This window comes from Balaenoptera acutorostrata, chromosome 10 (assembly GCF_949987535.1).
Source record: "Balaenoptera acutorostrata chromosome 10, mBalAcu1.1, whole genome shotgun sequence".
In the NCBI taxonomy this organism is placed as follows: domain Eukaryota; kingdom Metazoa; phylum Chordata; class Mammalia; order Artiodactyla; family Balaenopteridae; genus Balaenoptera; species Balaenoptera acutorostrata.
In genome coordinates this window covers 48,069,111-48,093,261 of record NC_080073.1, presented here as the reverse complement: position 1 = coordinate 48,093,261, position 24,151 = coordinate 48,069,111, and the positions used below count along the sequence as shown (strand labels likewise).

General features: G+C 40.0%; 2 protein-coding genes across 12 annotated transcripts in view; both read right to left on the bottom strand.

The window, feature by feature from the left end:
• The window catches only part of ZNF35 (zinc finger protein 35), a 10,409-nt gene extending 9,827 nt beyond the window's left edge, over positions 1-582 (bottom strand). The window contains exons 1-2 of the mRNA XM_057555760.1: positions 509-582; positions 28-139 (exon numbers count right to left, since the gene is read on the bottom strand). Coding sequence (XP_057411743.1) covers positions 28-139; positions 509-582 — 186 coding nt within the window. The remainder of the gene's footprint in view (positions 1-27; positions 140-508) is intronic.
• A 601-nt stretch (positions 583-1,183) lies between these two features.
• LOC114235416 (zinc finger protein 197) lies at positions 1,184-22,383 on the bottom strand. 11 transcript variants are annotated; one of them, XM_057555736.1, is made up of 8 exons: positions 22,250-22,383; positions 20,325-20,439; positions 20,166-20,247; positions 16,154-16,623; positions 14,789-14,951; positions 13,704-13,795; positions 13,277-13,403; positions 1,184-6,654 (listed from the first exon to the last, which is right to left on the bottom strand). In XM_057555736.1, the coding sequence occupies exons 4-8, from the start codon at positions 16,541-16,543 to the stop codon at positions 4,337-4,339; spliced, it is 3,090 nt and encodes a 1,029-aa protein (XP_057411719.1). In that variant the 5' UTR covers positions 16,544-16,623; positions 20,166-20,247; positions 20,325-20,439; positions 22,250-22,383; the 3' UTR covers positions 1,184-4,336. The 11 variants fall into 11 exon arrangements, with proteins under 11 accessions (XP_057411719.1, XP_057411715.1, XP_057411722.1 ...); XM_057555732.1 differs by having other exon boundaries at positions 20,166-20,439; XM_057555739.1 differs by lacking the exon at positions 20,325-20,439 and having other exon boundaries at positions 16,154-16,632; positions 22,250-22,374.
• Positions 22,384-24,151: the final 1,768 nt, after the last annotated feature.

Sequence of the window (24,151 nt, the reverse complement as noted above, 5' to 3'; positions counted from 1 at the left end):
CGGCCCCTGGGACGGCCCCTCCCTCACCACCGACGTTCGCGCCCAGGCCACGCCAACCCCGCTCACCGTGCGCGGAGAAGAAGCCCGGCCGGAGCTCGCGGGCTCTGGAGCAGAAGGCGAGCGACCGGGACCCCTGCGCCTACCGGCGCGAGAACAATGACCGGACAGGAAGTGCCTGGGGATGGGCTTCCGGCTCCCCAAGTCGCCAGGCCAGCCTCTCTAGGAATCTCGGAGGCTCTTCTCGTTGGGTGTCCAATATCGCTACCGACCAGTGATGGGGGCAAAAGCGCTCAGAGGAAGAGTGCAGGTGGATTGGGGCACTGAGCCTCAGAGCGCGGGCATCCCTAGGCCGGGTAAGGCCACTTAACCGAGGCGCGCACCCCGACAGCCTGAAGCTACAAAGCATCCTTCTGTGGAAGGCCCTGATAATTTTGCGAGAATGGTACAACGAATGCCTGTATCCTTCTTCTGTACTCAACAATTAACACTTTGCTATGTTTTGCCTTACCTCTCTATATACTGAAGACATTTTTTTAAGTTGTAATCATCAAAACACTTCATTCCAAATACTTCAATAGGCATCCTTCAGTAATAAGAATAATCTCCAAACTAACAATACCATCATTACAGGTAGGAAAATTAACAATAATTCCGTGAAACCATCTAATAACCAGTCATTTTCAAATTTCCAACTGTCCTAAAATATATGTTTCATAATTTTGTTTTTCCAAATCAGTTTCACACTGCATTTGGTACGGCTCTTTAGTTTTGCTTTTTATTTTGAATTTACAGATTCACAGAAAGTTGCAAAGATAATACCCTTCAACTAGTTTCCCCCAAAGGGTACATTCTTACATAGTTTAATATTAAAAAAAATCAGGAAATTGATATTGGTACAATGTGTGTGTACACTTTGTCATTTTATCACGTGTAGATTTGTGTAACCACCATCACAATCAAGATACACAACTATTCCAACACCACCAAGGCCTCCCCAAGTGCTACCCCTCCCTCTTCCCCTGCTCCCTCCCACTATCCACAACCTCTGGCAACCACTAATCTGTATACTTTCATGTGTATACTTTTGTCATTTTAGAATATTATATAAATGTGACCATACATTTGATTGGATTTTTTTCACTCAGCATAATTATCTTGGAATACACTTGAGTCACTGCAGGTGTCAATAGGTCATTCCATTTTATTGCAGAGTAGTATTACATGGTATAGATATACTGCAGTTTGTTTTAACCACCTGTTGAAGGATATTTGGGTTACAGATTTTGATTATTACAAATAAAACTGCTTTTAACAGTCACATACAGGTTTTTTTGTGAACACGAGTTTTCACTTCTCTGGGATAAATGCTCAGGAGTGCAAATACCGGGTATATGGCAAGTGCATGTTTGGTTTTATACGAAACTGCCAAATTATTCCCCAGAGTGGCTGTAATATTTCTCATTCCTGGCAATGTAAAAGATTCAGTTCCTTTGCATCCTTGCCAGCATTTGGTGTTAAAACTTTTTTTAAAAAGCTACTCTGATAGCTGTGCAGATTTTTAACTTGCATTTCCCTAATGGCTAATGATGTTGAATGTCTTTTCATTTGCCATAAGTATCTGTTCATGTCTTTTGCCCGTTTTCTAATTGGATCTATTTATTACTGCTAAGTTTTGAGAATTCTTTAGTCTAGATACAAATCCTGTGTTGGATATATGATTTGCAAATATTTTCTCCCAGTCTGTAATGCTTTTTCATCCTCTTTAAAGAGTCTTTTGGAGAGAAAATTATTTTAATTTTGACGAGGTTCAATTTATCATTTTTTTCCTTTTATGGAGCATGCTTTTGATATGTCTAAGAATTCTCTGCTTAGTCTTAGTTCCTGCTGTGATTTTTATTTTTTGCCTATGACTATCCAATTGCTGCAGCAGCATTTGTTGAAAGGCTATCTCTCCTCTACTGAATTGCTTTTGCACCTGTCAAAAATCTATTGGGCATCTGTGAGTCTATTCCTGGCTCAGTATCTTATGGCTCTTTAGTATCTTTTAAAAACAACCCTCCCCTCCACTTTTTATACCTTTCATTATGGAAAATTTCATACATATACAAAAGCAGTACAATGAACTCTCAATATTCACCCAGCATCAACAATTATCACCCTTCCCTTTTTCATTGTATCTTTTTGAAGAATCCAGTTTTTTTTTGTTTTTTTTCTTTTTTGGCCGTGCCGCTTGGCTTGTGGGTCTTAGTTCCCCGACCAGAGATCAAACCTGCGCCCTCAGCAATGAAAGCACGGAGTCCTAACCACTGGACCACCAGGGGATTCTCCCAGTAGTTTTCTTACACAATATCCCACGTTTTAAACTTGTTTCTCATGGTGTCTTTTATCTTGTTCCTCTGCCTCCTGTGTTTCCTGTAAACTGGCAATCAGGTCTAAGAAGCTTGATAAATTCAGGTTATACTTTTTTGGCTTTATTGCATTACATGCGGAGGCACATTATGTGAGTTGTCTCAGTCTTAGCAATGTTACATTTTGTTAAACTGATTAAGAGGTAAATGCCAGCTCTCTTCATTGTTAAAGTACATCTTTCCCTGTGTAATTATTACATAATCCGGGGTGATTCTTCTGTATGGACATAAAGCATCTTCATATTCATTACCTCATAACAACTTGGTGAGGTAGATATTCTTCCTTCTGTTCAACAGATAAGGAAATCAAGGCTCCAAGAAATGAAGGCATTTGTCCAAGGAAGAGTGGCAGAATCTGACTCATAGGGTCTTCAGACTTTTAACCTGGACCCCTTCCAGTTTTCACTCTTGGTCCTTTCAGTCTAATGAGGAACCAGCCCTCAAGGGACTTTGGGGTTGAATTAATAACACTTATTATAATCAACACACCACTTCAATGCTGCTAGTATTAGAAAACACAATCCTAATATTAAGGTATTTATACTCCAGTGACAGAACTGGAGTTCTGAGAATTACAACATAAAATTATCAAATAAAGAATACAGGAAGAAATAAATTTACAAATGTACAAAAGGGTACAGACTGAATGAATGATTGGTTCACTGGGAGTAAATGGGCCTGACCACTCAGAGGTGGATTCTGAATTGGTTTAATCAGAGCTTTGAAGGGCTTGGCTCTGTGTAAAACAACTTACGTAGTAAGTTGAGTGCTGGGACAGAATGTTGTTTCTTAAGTAACAAGCTATTTGTATGTCAGTAATAATGAAATGCTGATTAGAATTCAGAATGACAGTAGCAGGGATAATCGGCTCAAGGGTTGGGGTTAAGGATTTTTTCCTGTCGACAAGTAAAGCAACATAGGACTGTCCTTCCATTTTGACACTACGTCCGCTAGTTTTAAAATCCAAAGATTGAAAAATAGTTTTTCTTGGCATCATACTAATAGCTGGACATACTATTTAATAAGCCAATATTTTTTCCATAAAAACAAACTAATATATTATCTATTATCTCCCTTAGACATCTAAAAAGCTGTTTTAAAAAGGTCTTTTTAAAGTACAAAATTCCAAAGTTAGCTATCCACCATACTTCCTCTTACTATAAAAATGAATCTTTGGAGGTGCATGAAGTCCTAATATTAACTTAATGAACAAACATTACATTATGCCATGTTCTAGACTTTGACCATTACCTCTTTTATCCAACTTTGACAACTACATTGTTTCATAAAGTACTTTCACGTGATCCTTTTACTGAATGCTCACAACAACGCTATGAAGCAGGCATTATACCAATATCTGACTGACAGAGAAACTGAGACTTAGAGGCTGACTTAATAACATCACAGAGCTAGTAAGAGAAAGAGCCAGGACCCAAACCTAGGTTTTCTGATTCCAAATCCAGTGTACTTAAGTTGTCCTCAAACAGCAGACTCTTGCCCACCCAACTCCATGTTTGATATGTCTTAATCATACTGTCTGTAGAAACTTTCTCTAGCAGTTAATACTATCTTTAAAATGTACAACGTGTATATACCTTTTCAAAAATGTACACTTTTTAATACCAAAATATTTTTGCTGTCATTTACAATGACACCTACATCTTATAAAACATAACCCAATTTCTTCAGAATCTCTGATCGCTCCAAGGTCCTTTTCTAGGTTCATAACAAATGGTTTGGGACAGAGTATTTAACTAGAATTTGGCTTATGTTTTTGTAGTCTTGAAAGTCTAGATTAACTTTCTTCCTCATGCAACATACTTGTCTAAGGGTGATCATGATTTTTTTTCCTTATAAAAACCACATGCTGCCATTTATCCAACAGTTACTTAAGTAGGCAGGGATTCTATTCCATTTGACACATGATACTAGATTTTCTGAATCTCTGTCTTGGACTCATTGGCATTTTGGAGCCAAGAGAATTCCTCTACAGAATGGATTTTTTGTTGAAGATGAAGGTCTGAAGTCTGAGAGAATTCTTTCTCAGACTCATCACATTCACAGTTTTTTTCATCTGTATGAATTTTCTGATGTACAGTAAGGTTTTTTCTTTGCCTAAAAACTTTACTACAATCATTACACCCATATGGTTTCTCCCCTGTGTGGATTCTCTGATGGCCAACTAAATTCCTCTTAGAAGTAAAAGATTTTCTACACTTTTCACACTCATATGGTTTTTCCCCAGTGTGCATTCTCTGATGTACAACAAGGTTTTTATTCTGACTGAAGTCTTTTCCACACTCATTACATTTATAAGGTTTCTCTCCAGTATGGATTCTTTGATGTACCATAAGATTTCTGCTAGAGGTAAGGACTTTCCTACATATATGACATTCATAGGTTTTTTCCCCACTGTGAATTCTTTGATGTTCAATAAGATTTCTGTTGTAAGTAAAGCCCTTCCCACACTCATTACATGCATAGGGCTTCTCACCAGTGTGGATTCTCTGATGGGCTATAAGGTTAGAGCGGTAACTGAAGACTTTCCCACAGTCATTACATTTATAAGACTTTTCCCTTGTGTGAATCCTCTGATGGCCAATGAGGCTTTTCTTCAGAATGAAGCATTTGCCACACTCATTACACTCATAGGGTTTCTCACCACTGTGGATTCTCTTATGTTCAATGAGGTTTCTGTTAGAGCTGAAAGCTCTACCACATTCACTGCATTCAAAGGGCTTTTCCCCGGTGTGGATTCTCCGATGTACGAGCAGGCTTGAATTGTAACTGAAAGCCTTCCCACAATCCTCACATTTGTAGGCTTTCTCCTGTGTATGGAGCTTCTGATGGACCATGAAACTCTTGCTCATAATGAAGGTTTTTCCACACTCTCGACATTCATAGGGCTTTTCCCCATTGTGGAGTCTCTCGTGGTCAATGAGGTTTCTGTTAGAACCAAAGACCTTGCCACAGTCTTTACATTCATAGAGATTCTCTCCTGTGTGGAACCTTTGATGTAAAATGAGGCTCTTTTTCAGAATGAAAACTTTCCCACATTCATTACATTCGTAGGGCTTCTCCCCATTGTGGAGTCTCTGATGGTCAAAAAGGTAAGCACTCTGAGTAAAGGCTTTCCCACATTCAGTACATTTATAAGGCTTCTCTCTGCTATGCATCCTCTTATGGTCAATTAGGCTTGACTTAGAAGTGAAAATCTTCCCACATTTTTTACAACTAAAGGTCTTCTTTTCTGTGTGAACTCTCTGGTGTAAGAGGAGGCTTTTGCTTCGAATGAAAACTTTTCCACATTCTTTACATTTATATGGGTTCTCTGTACTGTGGAGCCGCTGATGGTCAACAAGGTAAGTGGTCTGGGCAAAGGTTTTTCCACATTCGTCACATTTATAGGGTTTTTCCCCGGAGTGGATTCTCTGGTGCAGAATGAGGCTCTTCTTCAGAATGAAAGCTTTCTGACACTTGTTACATTTATAAGGTTCTTCTCCTTTGTGGAGCCTCTGGTGATCAATGAGGTAAGCATTCTGAGAGAAAACTTTGCCACACTCATTACATTTATAAGGTCTCTCCCCAGAATGGCGCCTTAGATGTATAATAAGGCCTGAGTGCCTATAGAAGCCCTTTCCACACTCCTTACATTTATAAGGTTTCTCCCCAGTGTGGATTCTCTGATGGTTTAGAAGGTAAGCACTTTGAGAGAAGGCTTTCCCACATTCATTACATTTATAAGGTTTCTCCCCAGAATGGTTCCGTAAATGCATTAGAAGGCTTGAGCGCTGAATAAAGCCTTTTCCACACTCCTTACATTTATGAGGTTTCTCCCCAGTGTGGATCCTCCGATGGTTTATAAGATGAGAGATTTTATTGAAATGTTTACAACATATATCACATTTATAAAGCTTCTTTCCTTCAGTGCCTATTAAACTTTCAGAAAAAGCTGAATCTGAAGTCAAGCTTTCTCCAAATTCCTTCCACTTTTGGCCTCGTTTTTCTGGTGGAGTCCTTTTCTTCTTGTCTCGTTCACACAGGGAAACTTTCTTCAGTATATCTCTTTCCCTTGTTTCATTTCCCCACTGACTTGCTAAAACTTGCCATTCATACTCCTCCTCAAAGTCAAGAACCTGGGGAACACTTCCTTGAAGTCTTTTTGATGTTCCTTTCTGAGAATCTGCTCTTTGAGATAGGCTTGACTTTGATGTCACCTCCTCATTCTCAGTCATGGTTTCCCACTCTGGTAAAAGGAATTAAAAATGCAAATCTTATCATATCCCTGTGTTAGTGAAAACAAGATCTTCAAATGACTTTAAAACAAGCTAGAAGGAAACTTTTATATGCATACAAAAAGGAGAAGATTTTTATTAAATGAGGGTACAAAGCAGAATGCTACACTGACAGAATGTTGTAAATGGATTAACATAAAATTCATTCTGGGATACTTCTAAGCTCTTTGCCTTCAGGGAGCAGATAGAAAAATAGAAAGGATTCTGAAAAAACAGGTGCAAGGAAGAACCAGAGAAAGAACATGGGATCTTTCGTAGGTGGTTCACACCTGAGGCTCAAGAAGTTGGATGGGACAAAAAGAACCATTTGGCTTATAAAGAGCTGTCTTTTTATTTTCTTCTTGCTAGGAAGATGCGAACTCTAAAATAAAGAAAATATACCTAAAAACTTGGAAGGCAATCTTTAATTTTTGAAGTCAAGTGTATAAATACTTTTTAATTACTTGAAAGCAATTAACCTACAGGGAAAAAAAAATCCATGAAAAAGCAACCTAATGCTTAGAATTCTCCTTCCAAAATTGAGAAACAGAATTTTAAAATTCATTTCACAAAAATATCAGGTCTAGGTTAGACTCCCTCACTTAATTAAATATAAAAGAGAAGAAATACAGAACAAAAAGAAAAAATATAGAGACATTAAAAACCACGAAAACATCTATAAAATAATGAGGCTAAACTAGTTAACCTCTTTCCTACTCTAACATTCTCAAATATTTTAAAATGTGAAATTATATATATTTTAAATGTTTTGAAAACTTATTTTCACCATCCAAACATGAGAAAAATTATGAACTAGTTCCCCAAATTATCTAATAAGTAAAATTATGTAAATAATAGTAACATCTTCTATTTGAGTATAAAAACACTATTCTTCTACCTAAATAGAGAGAAAAGACATGAGAAAGGAGTGTAACTATTTTACTTTATTATCAACTTCTTTAAGTTTATGAGAGTGTGAAAATGGATAACATCCAATAAATGTTAAAGTGAACTACATTCTTAGATCAGGCCCTCATATCTCATCTCAACTGTCCCTCTCTCTGGATTTTGGGCAGGACTGCCCATCACACTACACTGCTTCACTTGGCAGTAGGGATGGGCATGTGTCCTAGGCCTATCCAATACCAGTACTCCAGTTTCCTTATCCACAGTGATTGTATCAAGACTGGTTTCACAATTTAAGCAGGATGCTGGTGGAAAGGAAGGTTCTCTTTCTTTAAGGAAGTAGAAGTGTTTTAAGGAATAGAAGTGTTGCAAGTGGTTAAACTGAGATGGAAAATGGTTAAGAAATGAGCAACTTTTATATATACAGTAGCTAATTAGCTGGTTAAATGATCTGAAATTTTAGTAAAGAAATCAGACTATGTATGGGCCTATTGGGCTTTAAGGGATTTGGGAGAAAAATATCAGAATGAGAGAGGAAGCTGGTTACTTTCTGCAATCTTTGGTGAAGCCTGCAAGAAAAAGACAGGGTTCCCTACCTCCAATACTCCCCACTCCTCTAATCCATGTCCACTCCATTGCTAATTATCTTTCCAATAAGTATATTTGATCATGTCACTCACCTGCTCAAAACAAATAACCCTTCACTGCTTATAGGATAAAGCACAAATGACTAGAACAGCCCAAGGGCTGCCTTCACCCTGTATCTGCCTATTTTTCTGGCTTCACTTCTTGTTATTACCCTTTATGCCCGGAGACTCTAGGCATGGAAAACTATGTAGAGATCCCCAAACATGTCATGTTTTTGCCTGTTTCTCTATCACTGCCCTTGCCCCTTTCTCTTCCTGAATTGCTCTTCCTCACCCCAGTTTGCTACCTCAAACCTACAGCCTTAAAAACTAAGTACAAAAGTCACATCCCCCCGCCCCAGAATTACCACTGATCTTACAGAAATAAAAAAAGGATTATAAAGGAATACCATGAATGATTCTGTGCCAATAAATTGAACAACTTAAGATGAAATGGCTAAAATCGTAGAAAGACACAAACAACTAAAATTGACTCAAGACATAGAAAATCTGAATAGTTCTATAATAAGTAAAGAAATTAAATCAGTAACCAAAAAACTACCCACAAAGAAAAAAGCCCAGGCCCAGATTGTATCACTGGTGAATTCTACCAAACATTAAAAGAATGAATACCAATTCTTCACAAACTCTTCCAATAAATAGGAAAGGTGGGAACACGTCCCAACTCATTCTACGAGACCAGTATTACCTAGATACCAAAACCAGGCAAAGATATGACAAAAAAAGAGAAAACTACAAACATATCTTATGAATACAGACATAAGAATCCTCAACAAAGTATTAGCTAACTGAATCCAGCAACATATAAAAAAGAATTATACACTATGACCAAGTGGGATTTACCACAGGAATGCAAATGCTGGTATAACATCAGATAATCAATTAATGTAATATACCATATCAACTGTATAAAGGACAAAACTCACATAATCATCTCACAGATAGAGAGAAAGTGTTTGGCAAAATCCAAAACTCCTTCATGATAAGAACACTCAACAAAGTAGGAATAGAAGGGAACTTCCTCAACCTGATACAGGACACCTACAAAAAATTTAAAGCTAACATCATACTTAATGGTGAACGATTGAATGCTTTCCCTCTAGGAGCAGGAACAAGAAAAGGATGTCTGCTCCTGCCACTTCTATGCAACAGTACTGGAGGTTCTAGCCAGGGCAATGAGGCAAAAGAAAGAAATAAAAGGCACCCAGATTGGAAAAGAAGACATAAAACTATCTGTATTTGCAAAATTTGTATATAGAAAATCCTAAAGAATCTACCAAAAAACTATCAGAACTAAGTAAGTTCAGCAAGGCTGTAGGATAAATATCAATATACAAAAATCAGTGGTATTTCTGTACATTAGCACTGAACAATCAAAAAACAGGAAATTAAGAAATAATAGCATCTGGGAATTCCCTGGTTGTCCAGTTAGGACTTGGCGCTTTCACTGCCAGGGACCAGGTTCAATCCCTGGTTGGGGAACTAAGATCCTGTAAGCCACACGGTGCAGCCAAAAAAAAGAGACCAATATTCCAAAAGTTAAATGGGCAAAGAACAGTACTAGGTAGTTTATAACATATGAAAAGATACTCAACCTGACTAGTAATGAGGGTGCTCATGAAACCAAACTGAAACAGCAATGAGATTTCACTTTTTCACCCTCTGTAAATCCTTCCCTAAACCACCCACCCCTCCCCCAACCCTCCCAGTTCTTCCATCTAACCAAGCTCCTATGTGCTCCCACACTCATGCATACTTTTATTATATAACATTTGTCACACTGTATTGTAATTATTTGTGTAAATGTCTTTTACTCCAACTTGAATGTACTTTATGGCAGGGGCTAAGCTTGATGCGGGAGATACTTAATATTTCTTGAATAATTGCCTTCAAATCCTATTCCAATCTCTTAAATGAACATATACAAGTCTTTTACATATTGAAGAAGTATGTGCAAGCTATCTGGGAGTCTGCTTTTCTACCAGCTTATCAATGCACAGAAATTGAGTGCACAAAACTGTCAAATATGACAGTGTCACAGTCTACCCCCAGGTCAAAACACCATGGGCTGTGTAGTACTTTCTCTGTCTGGGGGAATTTGGTTGTGCCCAACTTCTAAACATTATAAATCCTTTGCGGGGACTATCTTTAGACACATTACTTATTTTCCCTCTTTCTGAACCATTTCCTTAAGGTAGCCTCCTCAAATCAGAATTACTAGGTCAAAGAGCATAAACACCTTGGTATGTGCTTGCCCAAGCCCTAACAGCACTGCAATTAGAGCATATCTTACTTATTAAAGTTGATTCAAACTTCTCTTCCCTTAAAGAGTTAGAATAAATAAGGAATTACATTTTCTTCTTATTTTTTAAATTTAACTCCTAGACCCATCTGCAATTTACTTTGGCTTACAGCGTGAGGTATGGATCCATGGTGAGTGTTTTTCATAAAATTAATCAATTAACCCATAAAGCATGTTTTAAAATTCTTCAAAGAAAAGATGGATTATTGAGTAAATAGCATTAGAACTACTGAAAGCCACCTGGGTTAAAAAAAAACAAACAAGCAAACAAACAAACTGGATTCCTATGTCATTCTGTATATCAAGATAAACTTTAGATGGACTAAAGCTTAAATGTAAAAATGAAACAATGAAAATGTCTGAAGAAAACACAGGTGATTTAAAAACTAATAATTTTATGGAGAAGGAGACCACAAAGGAAAATACTGCTGTTTGACTACATGAAAGATTTTCTAAGACTTAAAAAAACAAAAAACAAAAAACAAAAAACACTGAAAGGCAAACAAATGGGAAAACGTGCAACATGTGACAAAGGGTTAGCAGTTCTAATAAATAAAAGAAATATGTAGAAAAGATACGAATAAGCAGAAAATGACCAATAAACACGATAACACTAATAATCAAAGAAATGAAAGAAAAATAAAAGACAGTATTCTTCATCTAGCTAGCAAAGTTTTAAAACACTGACCAGGGCTTCCCTGGTGGCGCAGTGGTTAAGAGTCTGCCTGCCAATACAGAGGACACGGGTTCGAGCCCTGGTCTGGGAAGATCCCACGTGCTGCAGAGCAACTGGGCCCATGCGCTACAATTGAGCCTGAGCTCTGGAGCCCGTGAGCCACAGCTACTGAAGCCCGCGTGCCTAGAGCCCATGCTCTGCAATGGGAGAGGCCACCGCAATGAGAGGCCCGCACACCTCAACGAAGAGTAGCCTCCACTCGCCGCAACTAGAGAAAGCCCGTGTGCAGCAACAAAGACCCAACGCAGCCAAAACAAAACAAAACAAAACAAAAAAATTATTTTAAAAAACCCAAAAAAAACAGTGACCAAATCATAAGCACATACAGGGGAAATGGGCCCTCTTGTACTCTTTTTGTAGAAGTGTAAATTGGTACATCACTGATAGAAAGCAGTTTGGTAATACGTATCAAAATATAAAATCAAAAAAAATAATAATAATAAAAATAAAATCTACAAAATGTTTGACCACCATTCCACAGCTGAGATACTAAAAGATATATTCTCATATATGTAAAAATATATAGTATAAATTACTACGAACGATAAAAAATTTACTAAGGTTGCTGGGTACAAAATTAATATACAAAAATTAAATATTTTCATGTATGCAAACAATGATCAATTAGAAAACATCAGAAAAGATTCCTATTTCAAAGAATCAACGTAACCAGAATATGTAAGATCTACCTGAATGCAATTTTAAAACAGGCCTGAAACAGACAAAGGCAGTATGAACAAATGGAACGATATGTAATGTTCTTGAATAGAAATTCAGTATCATAAGGCTGTCAATGTAAAGCATGATACTCAGACAATGAAATACAAAGCTACTTCCTTCATGGCCTTTCCTAATCCCCAGGAACGGTACTGGTTGCTTTGTCCTCTTCATTTCCATCTCAAGAGGCGTATGTCACTCTATTACCAATTATTTTACTCTGCCTTGTTTATTCTTTTTATGTTCATCTCCCAAATCACACTACTTAAGGGCAGAATCACGTCATTTCCATAGTTGCCATTACATGGTAGGTGTTTAATGTTTGTTGGAAACATAAATGGCTAACAGTTTTAAAAAAAATACTCTTGTTATTAATCAAAGAAATCCACTTGAGAATAAATAGATATTATAACTTAAAAAATTATATTAACAACAATTTAAAAGAATTGGACTACTCAGCAGCAATGAAGGCAGAGCCAAAGGAGTGGTTCTTATGTACAGCTGGTAAGAGCAGAGAGGACTGAGATCACTATGGAAAGCAGTTTGGCAGTATGAAGCAAGAGCCTTAAAACAATTCAAACACTTAGGCCTAGTAAATCTACTTCTAAAAAATAATGAGAAATTAAAAAAACAAAAACAAAAAACCTTAGGCATAGCGATAGATGATTATTATGGCAATTATTTAAAATAAAGAAATGGCTAACTAAATTATGACACAAATTATGCAGCCAATACAGATAATGGTTGCAAAGAATTTGTGATAATATGAATGAGGTGACTGCAAAGAAAGCAAGCTACAAAACTGTATATATTCATGAATACACACTCTCAAAACAACGTAAAAACCTCAAACACACAAAAAAAGCCAGAAAGGTAATATATCAAAATTTTGATAGTAGCTGTTTGCAAATAGTGGGTTAAAAAATTTTTTTTTCTTCTAATATTCTGTGTTTTCCAAAATACGTATACTATACTATGTTCATAATCAGAAAAACAAACAAAAGCTGGGACTTCCCTGGTGGTCCAGTGGTTAAGAATCTGCACTTCCACTGCAGGGGGAAGAAAAAAAGAAAAGAAAAACAAACAAAAGCTGATGAAGTTGGGGGGGAGGGAGAAGCAAGAGGGAAGAGATATGGGGATATATGTATATGTATAACTGATTCACTTTGTTATAAAGCAGAAACTAACACACCATTGTAAAGCAATTATACTCCAATAAAAACGTTAAAAAACAAAACAAAACTGATGAAGTAAAGGTAAGAATTATGGGAAGAAAGTGTCCTTACCTAAGGAAGTCACATTTCCATAATTCTCCAGCATCACATCCCAGTACAAAGCCCTCTGAATTGGGCCCAGACATGCCCATTCCTCTGAAGTGAAGCATACTGATACCTCCTCAAACATCACCAATTCCTGAAATAACAGGTATGTGTGAGATTATCCATGCCCAGGAAGCTCCCCTACTGAAAGGTCCCTTTCACTTCTGGGGAAGACATGTTGTGAGGGCATGAGGTGGGCAAGGGATATCAGGGAGACATAGGAGACCCTACATGAAGTCTGCCTTCCAATAGCATGGACCTTGATTTAGAGATGGGAGCTGACTGGACACCCAAGCACAAGGATGAGAGATACTCCAGCCACAATTAGGATACTTCAGCCACAATTAGATAGTGCAGATAGGATCTTAGGAAGAAAAGAGGATGCAAATCTTACCTGGGGCTGGGCTGTCAGGAGCATGAGAGCCATTAACTGATTTCTTGGGTTCTCTTCCTGGGAAAGGGCAGATGCTTCAGGGGCAGGAGAATCTGAAGGAGAAAAAGCTGCATATGAGATAACTGTTGTTCCTGCCCACTACTCCAAGTCCAATATCTTTATTTTCTATAAACAAGGAATTCAAAAAGACACAGAGCTCCCAGAACTAGGCAATGATGGCTATAAAATGACCTACAAATCTTTTCTGACCCCCACGTGCACGGCTGGAATAGCACAAAGAATAGCAATAAGAATGGATAAAGGGGGACTTCCCTGGTGGCGCAGTGGATAAGACTCCGTGCTCCCAATGCAGGGGGCCCGGGTTCGATCCCTGGTCAGGGAACTAGATCCCACATGCGTGCCGCAACTAAGAGTTCACATGCCACAACTAAGGAGCTGGGGAGTCTCAACTAAGGAGCCCCACGAGCCACAACTAAGGAACCTGCGAGCCGCAGCTAAGACCCAGATCAACCAAATTAAAAAAATTTTTTTTAATTAAAAAAAAAAAAAAAAGGGCTTCCCTGGTGGTGCAGTGGTTAAGAATCCACCTGCCAATGCAGGGGACGTGGGTTCAAGCCCTGGTCCCGGAAGATCCTACATGCCACAGAGCAACTAAGCTCATGTGCCACAACTACTGAGCCTGTGCTCTAGAGTCTGTGAGCCACAACTACTGAGCCCACGTGCCGCTACTACTGAAGCCCATGGGCCTAGAGCCTGTGCTCTGCAACAAGAGAAGCCACCACAATGAGAAGGCCACGCACTGCAACGAAGAGTAGCCCCTGCTCGCCGCAACTAGAGAAAGCCCACGCACAGCAACAAAGACCCAACGCAGCCAAAAATAAGTAAATAAAATAAATAAATTAAAAAAAAAAAAGAATGGATAAAGGGTCAGAGGGACCCAGGAAAGGACAAGAGGGAGAACAGGAAAGAGCTTGGTACCATAAGGGGTTCCTATAAGGGCAGGAGAGGAAGCAACTATCTGGGAGTAGGGAGATGAGCCATAGTAAGAGTCCTGAAAAAGTCCAAAGTCACAGCCAGTAAGTTACCATGTTGAGGATCTTGGAGCAAGTTGAACACCACTGGGTCAGTAAGAGGATTTGAGCGAACTTCAGCTGATATGTGGCTGCCAGTGGGTGCATGAGGAAGTGCTATTCCTGGAGTGCTGAGACCCTCCTGGAGAGTGTCCTGATCCTGGACAAGGACTGGAACCTGGGAACAAGCAGAACAAAATAAGCTGACTCTTCTTGTACCTCCAGAAAATGGACTCACCTAACATGGACCTCTTTCTGCCCGTAATCTAGAACTGTGAGATGAGAGTGACCCACCTCAAGTATGGAGCATCAAACCAGCAGTAAAGCTTTGCCTTGAGAACAATGGAGCTGCCCTCTAGCCCCACTCATGGTACTGGTGACCTCTCCCAGAGGAGACTGAACACAACGGTGGAAACAGAAGCCAGACCTGGGTGTGGGTTAAGGAGGGAATGGGAAGTAACAAGCAATTAAGAGCTTCAGACCTGGTTTTAGATTACACCTGGGTTCAATACACTCTTCTACTTATTTACCCCTTTACTTATCCCTTCCTGCTCCAACAGAAGGAACACTAGAAGTCTAGACATTTGCTTTTGTTGCTAACTAGATGTCTCACCTAAGACAATGTAGTGAACCTTTTCCTGCCTCCATTTTCTTATCTCTCAAATGAGAAAGATGGATTAGTGATTAGCACTGAAATATATAGCTCTAAACTCTTCATTTTTATGATTTAAACAAATAAGCCCATCCTTGGTACCACTCCCAAGTTATATTCCAGACTTCTTATATAGAAATGTTTCTAGTGGGCTCCAGATTGACAGAAAGAGATCTGACACATACTAGAAACTATATTAAGATCCCAATTTAATAGCCAAGGATATAAAATCTTATCAGAGACAAATATCTCAACCCAATCCCTTGGCTCACAGAATCCTCAGTAGGGGAACACATGGGGAGGTCTTGCCAGATCTAGAAAACTTCATTCATGCTTTCCCACTGCCTTTTATACTTCAGACTTACACCATCACTCCAAACATACTTATACAAACAATACATATGTTTCTGTTTAGAGGAACACTTACAAACATTATGTTCTTCAGATTCTTGAACCAAACTCAGCATTAGCAAGCATCACCCAAGGAGGCAAAGCAGAGTCAATGCCTTGTGTTGATTCTGAATTGGCCCAAAGACCCCAATTATAAATCCATTTCTCTCAAAAGACATCCTGTGGTCTGAACAGCTCATGAACCTGTTTTAATTAGCATTAGGGTTGCTGCTGTGTTATTAATTGTTAATGAAAATCAAAGCATCATCCTCTATCCCCTCTGTCCTGGGCCTACTCCCTCCTTCCATCTCAAACTCTTCCCCCTTCCCCTTTCTCACTTTTAGTGCTGGTCCATCGAGGTCTTTCTGCAGCTCCTCTACCAGGGCCACTGCCTCCTCACCACTCCCGGGGCGATGGATCTGCACCCAGGTCCGTATCTCTCCGGGCAGGATGCTCAGGAACTGCTCCAACACCAGCAGCTCAAGGATCTGTGCCTTGGTGCGTGCTTCTGGCCTCAGCCACCGGCGACAGAGCTCCCGGAGCCGGCTCAGTGCCTCCTGGGGTCCAGATGTCTCATGGTAACGTAACTGTCTAAAGTGCAGGTGGGAGGTCTCCCAAACAGAGGAGCTGCTCCCTTGGAAGCTGGTTCCCCACTTCCAGGTATCATCCTTCCCTTTAACAAGGCCCTCTTGTCTCAGAGCACTGTGGGCCCAATTTTCTCTTGTCATTGTTGTTATTTAAGAAAGGCTCCTCTCTAGGGCCCCTCAATCCTTGCTTGCCTTCTTCCTTAGAGCTTGGAGAACATCATCTATAAGACCTCAAGAAATCATTGTTAAAGTTAACCCAGAGAAACAATCAGGTTTTCCAGACCCCAGTTAGCTCTCACTAATGAAGAAACCTCCCTGAATGCAAAGTTATAGATTCTGGGCCATGCCTCCTCTAACAGAAGCCCAGGCCCAAGGCTCTAGGGACACTAATATGCATGTTACCCACACCATTGCTGATATCAAAAGCATGAAATTCCTTTCGTCTTTTTTTTTGCCACGTGGCATGTGGGATCTTAGTTCCCCGACCAGGGATCCAAGCCGCGCTCCCTGCATTAGAAGCACGGAGTCTTAACCACGGGACAGCCAGGGAAGTCCCTCCTTTGGTCTTTATTCACAGTTTCTCCTCCACCTAATTACAATAAATCCTTTATCTACCATTCTAACAATGGGCATCCTGGCTACTCCTGTGTGACCTTGAACAAGTTACCTCACTTCTAAGTCTCAGTTTGTTAACGTGTAAAATAGGAGTAACAACAATTCGTATCTTATGGGCTTATAAGAATTTGATGTGAAATACATTTCAGGCTTTTGAATAGTGCCTGGTATACGGATTCAAATGTTAATCATTATCTTTCTGCAACTAGCACCCTTTCCTATGTTCTTAGGCTTCTGCTTTCTAGAAATAGTGTGTTTTTTAGAAATAATATGTATCTTTCTTATTACAAAATGGAAAATCTGTAAAACCAGAAAACACATACAAAACCAAAGAACAATCACTGCTATTGTTCTGGACTACATTCTTCCAGTCCTTTCTCCATGCGCCAATTTGGATCACAAAACTGGATCCAACTGTACTGCTCCATAATTTCACACACGTTGTGTTGTGAACACAATATCAAATATTATTCATCATTATTTTCAAGAGTACATCAGCCCATGGGACTTTCCTGGTGGTGCAGCGGTTAAGAATCCACCTGCCAATGCATGGGACATGGGTTTGAGCCCTAGTCCGGGAAGATCCCACATGCCGCGGAGCAGCTAAGCCCGTGTGCCACAACTACTGAGCCCGCGAGCCACAACTACTGAGCCTGCGTGCCACAACCACTGAAGACCGTGTGCCTAGAGCCCGTGCTCCACAACAAAGGGAGGCCACCGCAGTGAGAGGTCTGCGCACTGTGGGGAGTAGTGGCCCCCACTCGCTGCAGCTAGAGAAAGCCCGTGTGCAGCAACGAGGACCCAACGCAGCCAAAAATAAATAAATAAATAAATTTATTTTTTTAAAAAAAGAGTATATTAGCCCATTCATACTGAAGTAGTCCCCTGTTGTTAGACGTTTAGATTATTTATAATTTTCTCCTATTACAAATTCAGCTGCAATGACCATCTTTGCTAATGAACTTTTGGTTACATTTCTGCTTATTTCTTCAGGAAAAATTCCCAGAAGAGAAATTGTTTGGCTGAAAGGTACAAATAATTTAAACTTTTAAGGTTGTAATAGTTACATTACTATCAGTAACATATGAGTGCCTCATTAATTTTATTTAACACATGAACCCTTAAAATTCATGCTTATAATGGAGCAGACGAGACCAAAATATAAACATAATTTCAATATAATGTGTGAGTACAATTAATAGGAGGACATACAAGCACAGTAAGAATTCATGAAGGTAATTTTGGGTTGGGCTGTAAAGAAAAAAAGACCACTGGAGTATTGGGAAAGCCATTCCAGAAATAAAGAAACTGTAATTTCAAAAACAAGGGAGAGACAGCACATATAGCTCTGTTAAAAAGGTTCTTTGCAAATCAGAGAAGGAAGTAACCTTTGAGGTAATTTTGTAGAATTAGAGTGAAGAGATAAACAGAAGCAAATTCTAAAGGCTACTAAGAGGCAGCCAGAGGCATCCCAATTAGCCAGAGTGGCACTGCCAAGCTCCTTCCACAGGAATTACAGTCAGCATCTCAGCATCAAGCCACTGTAGATTTAACCTGTGTCTGTGAGCATCTGTGCTTTATCTAGTTTTACTTTGTGCATCTGTTAGCAAGACGTGTCCTAAGGGAACTGCTTCTTTGCTTTACATCATTTCAGCTTATAAAAGGTTTCATAAGAATACTCTACTTTCAGGGACTTCCCTGGTGGTGCAGTGGATGACTCCATGCTCCCAGTGCAGGGGGCACAGGTTTGATCCCTGGTCAGGGAACTAGATCTCACATGCATGCCGCAACTAAGAGTTTGCATGCCACAACTAAGGAACCTGCTTGCCGCAACTAAGGAGCCCACAGGCCGCAACTAAGGAGCCAGCATGCCGCAACTAAGACCTGGTACAACCTAAATTTAAAAACAAAACAAAACAAGAACAACCCACTTTCAGACATTAGGGGAAACCTGTAGTCTAAACAAATAAAGTTCTAAATTAAGTAGTAGTAGGGAGAGAAAAATTGAGAAAAACTGAGCAGTTCTTTGGTAACTGATCTCGGGGTGATGGAAAGGAATTTAAAAAAAGGATTTCTATCCCATGTTCACAGAAAGGAAGACTCAGTATTGTCAACGTTTCAGTTCTTCTCAACTTTATCTACAGATTCAATGCAACTCCAATCAAAATCTCAGCAAGCTATTCTGTGGATATTGACAAACTGATTCTAAAGTTCACATGGAGAGGCAAAAGACCCAGAATAACTAACACAATGTTGAAGAAAAAGAACAAAGTTGAGGGACTGACACTACCCACATCAAAACTTTCTAAAAAGCTACTGTGATGAAGACAGCATGGTACTGGCAAAATTGTAGACAAATCAATGGGACAGAATAGAGAGTCCAGAAATAGACCCACATGAATAGTCAACTGATCTCTGAGAGAGAGTCAAGGTAATACAATGGAGCAAAGATAATCTTTTCGGCAAATGGTGCCGGTACAACTGGACATTCACATGCAAAAAATCAATCTAGACACAGACTTTACATCTTTCACAAAAATTAACTCAAAATGGATCACAGACCTAAATGTAATATGCAAAACTATAAAATTCCTGGAAGATAACCTAGGAGAAAACCTAGATGATCTTGGGTATGGTGATAGATTTTTAGATACACACAAAAGGCACGATCCTTGAATGAAATAATTAATAAGCTAGACTTCATCAAAATTAAAAAATTCTGCTCTGCAAAAGGCAATGTCAAAGATGAGAAGACAACCCAAAGACTGAGAGAAAATACTTGAAAAGTCACACACTATCATCCTTCCTTTGTATATTTTATACAAAGAACTCTTAAAACTTAACAATAAGAAAACAAACAATTCAATTAAAATATGGCCCAAGGGGGAATTCCCTGGCGATCAAGTGGTTAGGACTCAGAGCTTGCACTGCCAGGGGCCTGGGTTCAATCCCTGGTCAGGGAACTAAGATATCACAAGCTGTGTGACGAGGCAAAAAAAAAAAAAAAGTTAAGATAAAATGACTCAAAGACCTAAACAAATACTTCACCAAAGAAGATATACATATTTCAAATAACTGCACGAAAATATGCTCCACATCGTATGTCATCAGGGAAATGAAAATTAAAACAATGAGATACCTTACGTACCTATTAGAATGGCCAAAATCCAGAACACTGGCAACACCAAATGCTGGTGAAGATGTGGAGCAACAGGAACTCTCATTCATTGCTGGTGGGAAGGCAAAATGGTACAGCCACTATGGAAGACAGTTTGGCAGTATCTTACAAAAGTAAACATAATCTTACCATAAATTCTAGCAATTGTGCTCCTTGGTATTTATCCAAAGAAACTGAAGACATACATCCACACGAAAACCTGCACATGGATGTTTACAGCAGCTTTATTCGTAATTGTCAACACCTAGAATCAATCAAGATGTCCTTCAATAGGTGAATGAATAAACTGTGGTACATCCAGACAATGGAATATTACTCAGTGCTAAAAAGAAACAAGCTATTAAGACATGAAAAGATACAAAGGAAGCTTAAATATGGACTACCCAGTGAAAGAAGCTAATCTGAAAATCTAATATACTGTACAATTCCAACTATATGACATTCTGGAAAAGGCAAAACTATGGAGACAGTAAAATGATCAGTGGTTGCCAAGGATTGGAGAAGAAAGGAACAAGCAGGCAGAACACAGAGGATTTTTAGGGCAGTGAAACCATGCTGTATACTAAAATGGTGGATACATTATACAAATCATTATAAATCTGTCCAAACCCATAAAATATACAAACACAGAGAGTGAACCTTTATGTAACCTATGGACTTTGGGTGATTAAAATGTGTCTGATACAGGTTCACCAATTGCAACAAAATGTACCACTCTGGTGGGGGATTTATTTTTTTGGATTGAAGTACAGTTATTACACAGTGTTGTATTAATTTGTGCTGTACAGCAAAGTGATTCAGTTATACATAAATATACACTCTTTTTATATTCCTTTCCATTATGGTTTAGCACATGATATTGAATATAGTTCCCTGTGCTATACAGGAGGACCTTGCTGTTTATCCATTCTATAAATACTAGTTTGCATCTGCTAATCCCAAACTCCCACTCCATCCCTCCAGTGGTGGGGAATGTTGATATGGGTGGACGCTATGCAAGAGCGGGGGCAGGGAGTATATGGGAAATTTCTGTATTTTCTGCTTAATTTTCCTGTGAACGTAAAACTGCTCGAAAAAATTAAGTCTGTAAGTAAATAAAACCTGGGGTGGGGGAGAAGGATTTCTAAATAATTTTCTACAGTAAATTATCAGAATTCTATTTACTCTTACTTTGCAGATAGATACAAACAACAAATCCTTAAACATACATTTTGTTTGCTTCTCACAAAAGGTTTGTGAGCCACAAGTTAAAAAGAACAAAAGAAGCCTCAAAGGAACTAAGCGATTCACTCAAGGCCACTCAGTCACGGGAGCAAATTCTGAACTCAGGGATTCTAACTCCAAAAATCCAAAATAACTGCATCTAAGAAAAGACTTCTGAAACCCAAACAACTATTCTAAAGCAATGGTTTAGAATAATAATGACAACAACTCATTATAAAGCTTTAATCTGGCAAGCTGTAAAACGAAAATAACAACCATACGTAGTCACTCACAGGTTGGCAATGACCTTTCTTGCAAAAAACGGCGTTTACGCTGAGTTTACCATCTTAGTACTTAATGTGAAAATACATTCTCTGAAGCAATGGCGGTATGGGTTGTCTAAGTTTGCTTCTTAAATACCATTATATTACAAAATTAAAAGATGAGAACCGGCCCATACCTCAAGGGAAAAAGAAAAAGCCCCCAGAAGTCTGGGAGCCCCTGCTCCAGGTAAGTCTCAAGCTGTTTCTCAGCATCAGCCTCAAAGAAGATGGAAAAAGAGCAGAAAAGCCTGAGCTAGGGAACCTGACTACTGAGGGCGGTGTTCTCAAAGGGGCAGCACATTCTACTGACTCGAGGGCCGGTCCACAGACACACACACTCAGGGGCGCTGTCTTCAATACCTTCCCCAAGCCGCAGCCAAGGCGTCCACCTCAACACGGAGCGGAGGGACCGCGCTGGGGGTAAGGGCCGGAGAGGGGTCGGCGAAGGCTGCGCTGCCCTGGCGAGCTCAAGCCGCACCCCGGGCCGCCCTCCCGCGTGCCACCCTGACCCGAGCCCACCCCGCTCACCGGGGGCTCCCGCAGCGGCTCCGGCCTTGGGGACCGCCGCCTCGGCGCCGGGATGCCAGGAGATGACACGGGAACTGGACGCCACAGCACCTGAGGCCCAGAATAATGGCTGACCCGCGGATACCTCGACTTCCGGTCGCTCACCCCACACACCCCCAGTCCCGGCTCTCTAGGAAGCCACATCTCTATGGTTCCTAGCTTTTCCCGGGGAAGGCAAAGAAAAGGGGAGCTCCTGGACCCTTGGGTTTTCATTCCTCCCAACCAAAGAGTAGGCGTAGCTGTATTCCGGAACACAAGGATCAGCGGTGAATCACATGGTTCAGGCCCTCAGGACGCTTGTTGCCTCCTGAAGGAACTGAACCTTTTTGTTTTAATTTGCAGTTCAACTGAGGTTGACGGGGATTAATTCTTCATATGTCTGAGTGACTTCGTGGGTGACTTTTCCAATCTATTCTTGAACCTAGAGCAGTTCTCACCGTAAATAACATGGCTTATAAATGACTCCCTTGTGAACTGGCTTACTGTCGAGTATCTCTTGCCCAAATGATGAGATAATGGAGCTCTGGTGTTAAATATTAATCAAGCTGAAACTGCGATAGAGAGACACTGCCTCTCAGGAATGAGGAAGTTGTTGCAGTTGTCCATCACCCTGGGTAAAGTTAGGTCTGTGTAAAGGAAACTGAACTCTTATTCTCTCTTTGATACTTAGATATTTTAAGTTTGGACTCCTGGAATCGTCAACCCCTATATGAGACAGACCAGAAAGAGGCTCCAAAAGGGTGTTGCAGGAGAGGGAAATGTCATGTCCTGGGACCCACAGGAGCCCTTAGGACGGACCACAGCCAAGTGAGGGTCCTTGATGTTGTGCAGGAAAGAATGCAAGAGCTCATCAAAGAAAAGTGAAAGCAAGTTTATTTAGAGTGATACACACTCCACAGGCCGAATATGGACCGTCTCAGAAAGTGAGAGTGGCCCCAGGGTATGGGGTTGTAGTTTTTATGGGCTAAGTAATTTAATATGCTAACGAATGGGAGGAATATTGCTGTTTCCAGAAGGAATATTGCTATTTCTGGGAAGGGTGGGGATTTCCCAGGAATTGGGCCACTGCCCACTTTTTGGCCTTTTCTGGTCTATCTGGGAACTGTCATGGCTGAGGGGGTGTGATTTTTAGTATTACAATGAAGGTATAATGAGCTAAAGGTCAATGACCAGACTTTTCTCAAAGCTACCTTGGTTACCAAGCAGGTTCTAGCCGGTCTTTATCGAATCCCAACAACTGAGCTCCATCTTCATTTATCTAGAGTTTGTGTCCTGCCCCTTTCCCTCCTGTATCAAGGGCTAGGGCCATGTCTGTCTGGATCCCTTGTATACTTAGCACCTAGCACAAAGCCATACTAGGTGCTAGATGAACGTTTGTTGAATGAGCAAGGTGTTATTCTGTATATATGTTCTCTCCTGGCTTTCATTGAACACTTGCTTAAACATTTCAGCCTCTACTCTTTCATTCATTCAACAACTATTAACTGAGACTAACCATGTGCTAGACACTATTCTAGGCACTAGGGACATAAATGAATAGGTAAAGTCCCTAGAAGCTTACATTTCTAGTGGGGGTAGACAGGAAAACAAATACAAAATATGTCAGGGAGTGATAAGCGCTAAGCAGAAAGAGGGTAAAGATCCAACAAAGGAGGCTTAGAAGCAGCAGCCAACCAAATAGAAGGAGAACCAGGAGATAGTGCTTTATAGGTCTCAAAGCATGAATGGGAGATTTTGAAATAGTAATCGACGTGGCCCCTGCTCTTCCTACACTAAATCATTTTACTTGTAACCTGAGGTCCCTTCTCCTCCCCTGCCTGTCCAAGTAGACAGAGGTTATTCACTGTGAGACTAGAAACAAAG